The following is a 3,875-nucleotide window of genomic DNA, read 5'->3' as shown; positions in this document are numbered from 1 at the left end:
GAGGACAACAATATACTTGGGTGGAGTGAGGACTGTTGCAATTAGGAAAAAGGGAATTGATTCTTCCGCAACCAAAAGAATGAAGATGTATGGAGTATTAGGGTAACCCAGTGCTTTCAAAGACAATGGGACCAAGTCAGGGGAGCCTAGTCCTTCCACTTGCAGAGAAAAAATAGTTTAACTATTAAATCATTTCCCCCTTTGGATCCCTTAACTAACCAGGTGAGTGATATAAATGCAATCAATAATACGCAGTGTTTCCCAACCTGCCGTATCCATACATCAAGAATAATTTCCCAACATGCCTTCATTCAGGGCAGCTTAATGCAATCCCCACCTCGCAATCTAATGCGCAAGTGCAATCCTTGCATTTTGAACCTACAAGATGGCTTCAAGTTGAAACCTCATCGTGTGTGGTATCAAAATTCTTGAAGGTACATTGAGAGATGCCTTTGCGGCTTCATATTATTAGTAAAATTATACTTCACTAAATTATTATTAGCGCAATTTTAATTTTATTTCACTTCAAAATATCTATGTTAATAGAATATCATAGCAATATTTTAAATAAATAAATAAAATGTTTCTTTTATAACTGTATTTTAAATAAATAAATAAAATATTTCTTTTCACAAAACAATTAGTTTCCATTGTATCATCAAATGAAATTGATGCAATGTAATAAAAATCCATGTTTATTAGTTAGTTTTTTTATTTTGTGTAATAAAGAGAATATTTTACCACTCGACGATCTTGATTTTTACTAAATTCCACCGGTAACACAATGCAAGAAATGAAATAAAATTTGAAATAGTGGACGCTGTCAGCGGCGATCATCGCAAAAAGCATCACCTAAATCATGGTTTGATCATAACAATGTCATGTTCAATTTGAACTACGCCTTAAGATAACAAGAGAGCGAATCAACAGTTTGTATAGACCAGTGGTATTCAAAGGCGCACTTAATAAAATCTTAATACGCATAGCTGGAGGAAGAATCCAAAAACTTATTTGTTGAAACAAAGTCAAGTCAAAGTTAGGCTGGCACTCCGAAACCAAAAAGAGAAACTTGAGAAGATATCCCGCCAAATACCATCGGACTTTTTGGCTTAAAGATGGTTGTGGTCAAGTGGAATCCCGTCATACCCGCTCCACACTCATACCCGTTCCAAGGGGAAAAAGATATGGTTGTGGTCAAGATGGTTGTGGTCAAGTGGAATCCCGTCACACCCGCTCCAAGGGGAAGAAATATTAAAAAAGCTCGTATCGGACCTGAATTGACTTTCATAATGAACTCGTTGGTTTTCTGTTTTTACGGTCTACAATCTCCAAATTATTATTGGTCTAAACGTTCGAATCTGGTTTTCATTTTTATATATAGAATATGCAGATCGTTATTGAAATCTTGTTTTTAATCGAAGCAGACACTTCCCTTGTATTATATATATAGAATTGCAGGAACATCGTTGGCATGCCCTGCAGAGTCTCGTTTGTTTAGTGACCACGAGAATTCTATCCAATATCTACTTCCAACGAAGGGATTCTGCGTCATGGGGCAAATTATTCAGCGATTCGACATCATGCTACTACTCTTCATCTCCGTTGCTTTTCCTGCTAACGCACTCCAGGATCCACATGCTGTGTGCTTCTTCGACTTCAACTATACGCAGGGCAGTACGTTAGAGAGCAATCTGAATACAGTCTTTAATGGTCTTGTTGAACACACCTCCCAAACTGGTTTTAACACTTGTGTGGATGGCCAAATATATGGTCTCTTACAATGTTCGAGGGACACAACAGCCGAACAATGCCGCAACTGCTCCCACAGAGCAGTGACTACAATTCGACAGAAGTGCGGGAATACGGGCGGTGGTTTAATTTTGTTGGATGACTGTGTTTTACATTACGAAAACTATGATTTCTTCGGACAAATGTATACTGGCGGATCGTATAAATACAATCAAAGCAAAGTATCCACCCCCGATGTGTTTAACGCGGCTGTTGAGAGCCTATTGACCAATTTGTCACGTGAAGCAGGAGCAGCTGGATCTAAATTATATGCTTCGGGAACAGCTAGAGACTCGTTGTCTCGAAGGATTTACGGTGTGGTGCAGTGCACCAGAGATATATCGAGTATCCAATGCAAAACTTGTCTCTTAAGTGCAATCAATTTTGTTTTATCAAGAATACCTGGAAGCGCAGGAGCTACGGTTTTGAGCAAAAGCTGCACTGCTCAGTATGAAATGTATCCTTTCTTTAACTCGATTTTGTCTCCATCTCCATCTCCATCTCCATCCACGGCAAAAGGGCCACCTATTGCACCAACCAAGCGGAACACAGAGTCGCCAGCTATTACACCGGTGGTTTATCAGCCAGGGAAGGAGATGAGCCGGTCAAATAGAAAGAGTTCAAAGAAAATACTGATAATTTTAGGTGTGTTTTGTGGCTTGCTTCTCGTATAGGTGCGCTCTACTTTTCTTCAATTAATGGTGGGTATCGCTGTTGTGGTTGGGATGATTGTGTGATGCTGATGTGCGAGGTTGCTGAGGTTGGGAATTTTTTGGAGGTCTGGTTGCTGTGTGTGATTCATGCACGGTTGTGTTGTGGTCGCATTAGTTGGCTGGTTACTCTCTGTTTGGTTACTTCTTTTCTCCGTGTTGTAACTTAAAATGACGAAGTTAATATTATTGAATAAAGTCTCCTCAAATTTGTTTTATGCTTGGCTAACAAAACCTTTTTTCTAATTTTAATACATCCATTTTCAAATATAAAAATCCATTTTCTATTCCAAATAAAAAATTTAATTTTTATATTCAAGTTTCTGATCCATAATGAATTAAACGAAGCTTTTATGTAGAAATCACATTAGAGAATTTTTTGGCCAAAGCTTTTGGAACCAATAAGTGTGGTTCATCACAAATGAAATGCCACCATGGTAAAGACTTAAATAGAGAGCAATGTAGAAGGCTATATTTGAACAATAATGTTTAAATTATAATATTTATTTATCAATATATTAAAAACAAATATACAATAAGGTTTAAATTATAATATTAATATATTAAAAACAAATATTATTAAGTAAGGGCTGCTAGTTTTGATATCAATTTTGTTTTTGGTTTTTAAATATAATTAAAATAAAAATTAAAAATTCAATTGTATTCATAAAATATGACTAAATAATTTGAAATTTAGTATGGTTCTGGAGTATACTTTAACTTTTGTTTCTGTAAGATTAACCACCAAAAATCTAAAAGTATCTAAGAAAAGTAAAAAGCTGCTACTTACAAACTACCAAAGTCATTCCTGGTTGCATGGTTTATATAATGCATTCAAAGCATTACATGCTTTATATAATCAATTCAAAATTACAACTCAGCCACATGTCAAATTAAACAACCTCAACTTCAAAATTTACGAACAACAATTATTGTTGGAATTAATGGAGAAAGCCAAAGTTAGATTATTGTTATGATGATGATAGGATTGAGACTCTATCTTAGGTCTCACATCCTACTATCTAGGGAGTGGTTGAATGCACCATGACTGTGAGAAAGCCTATATGTACTTGGTTGTTCTCTTGATTGAATAGTAGTGTATTGTGTGTAGTGCTTGGGCACTCTCTAGGTATCTCACCTGGAGAGCCATTTCATTAATATAATATTGGTTTTTATCATGGTATTGGAGCGACAGGACAGAGGGACCTATATTATGATTGGAAAGAGCCCGACTGAGGCTAAATCGTTGCTTGGATTGGAGGGTTAAACATGCTGATTGCATATTTTAGGTGTACATGCTTGAAGATCTTCGTGAGACCGTGGTGTATAATTGTGCCAACTGTGTAAACAAGAGGGGCTGCATAGAGGCCGGATGTA

General features: G+C 36.5%; 1 protein-coding gene across 1 annotated transcript; it reads left to right on the top strand.

Moving 5' to 3' along the window:
• The first annotated feature begins 1,550 nt into the window (after positions 1 to 1,550).
• On the top strand, positions 1,551 to 2,462 carry LOC149159909 (cysteine-rich repeat secretory protein 38-like). Its single transcript, XM_089434466.1, has one exon. The coding sequence runs from the start codon at positions 1,551 to 1,553 to the stop codon at positions 2,460 to 2,462; it is 912 nt and encodes a 303-aa protein (XP_089290592.1).
• The last annotated feature ends 1,413 nt before the right edge of the window (positions 2,463 to 3,875 follow it).

Source organism: Pinus tabuliformis, chromosome 5_2 (assembly GCF_031772625.1).
Source record: "Pinus tabuliformis cultivar Carrire ecotype Pingquan chromosome 5_2, CPIR1, whole genome shotgun sequence".
NCBI lineage: Eukaryota > Viridiplantae > Streptophyta > Pinopsida > Pinales > Pinaceae > Pinus > Pinus tabuliformis.
Note: the sequence above shows the minus strand (reverse complement) of the source record. Positions and strands in the feature narration are given on the sequence as shown.

What these genes read in the sequence shown, in the direction of transcription:
- LOC149159909 (XM_089434466.1), top strand. Translation starts at nt 1,551, where the DNA reads ATGGGGCAAATTATTCAGCGATTCGACATCATGCTACTACTCTTCATC.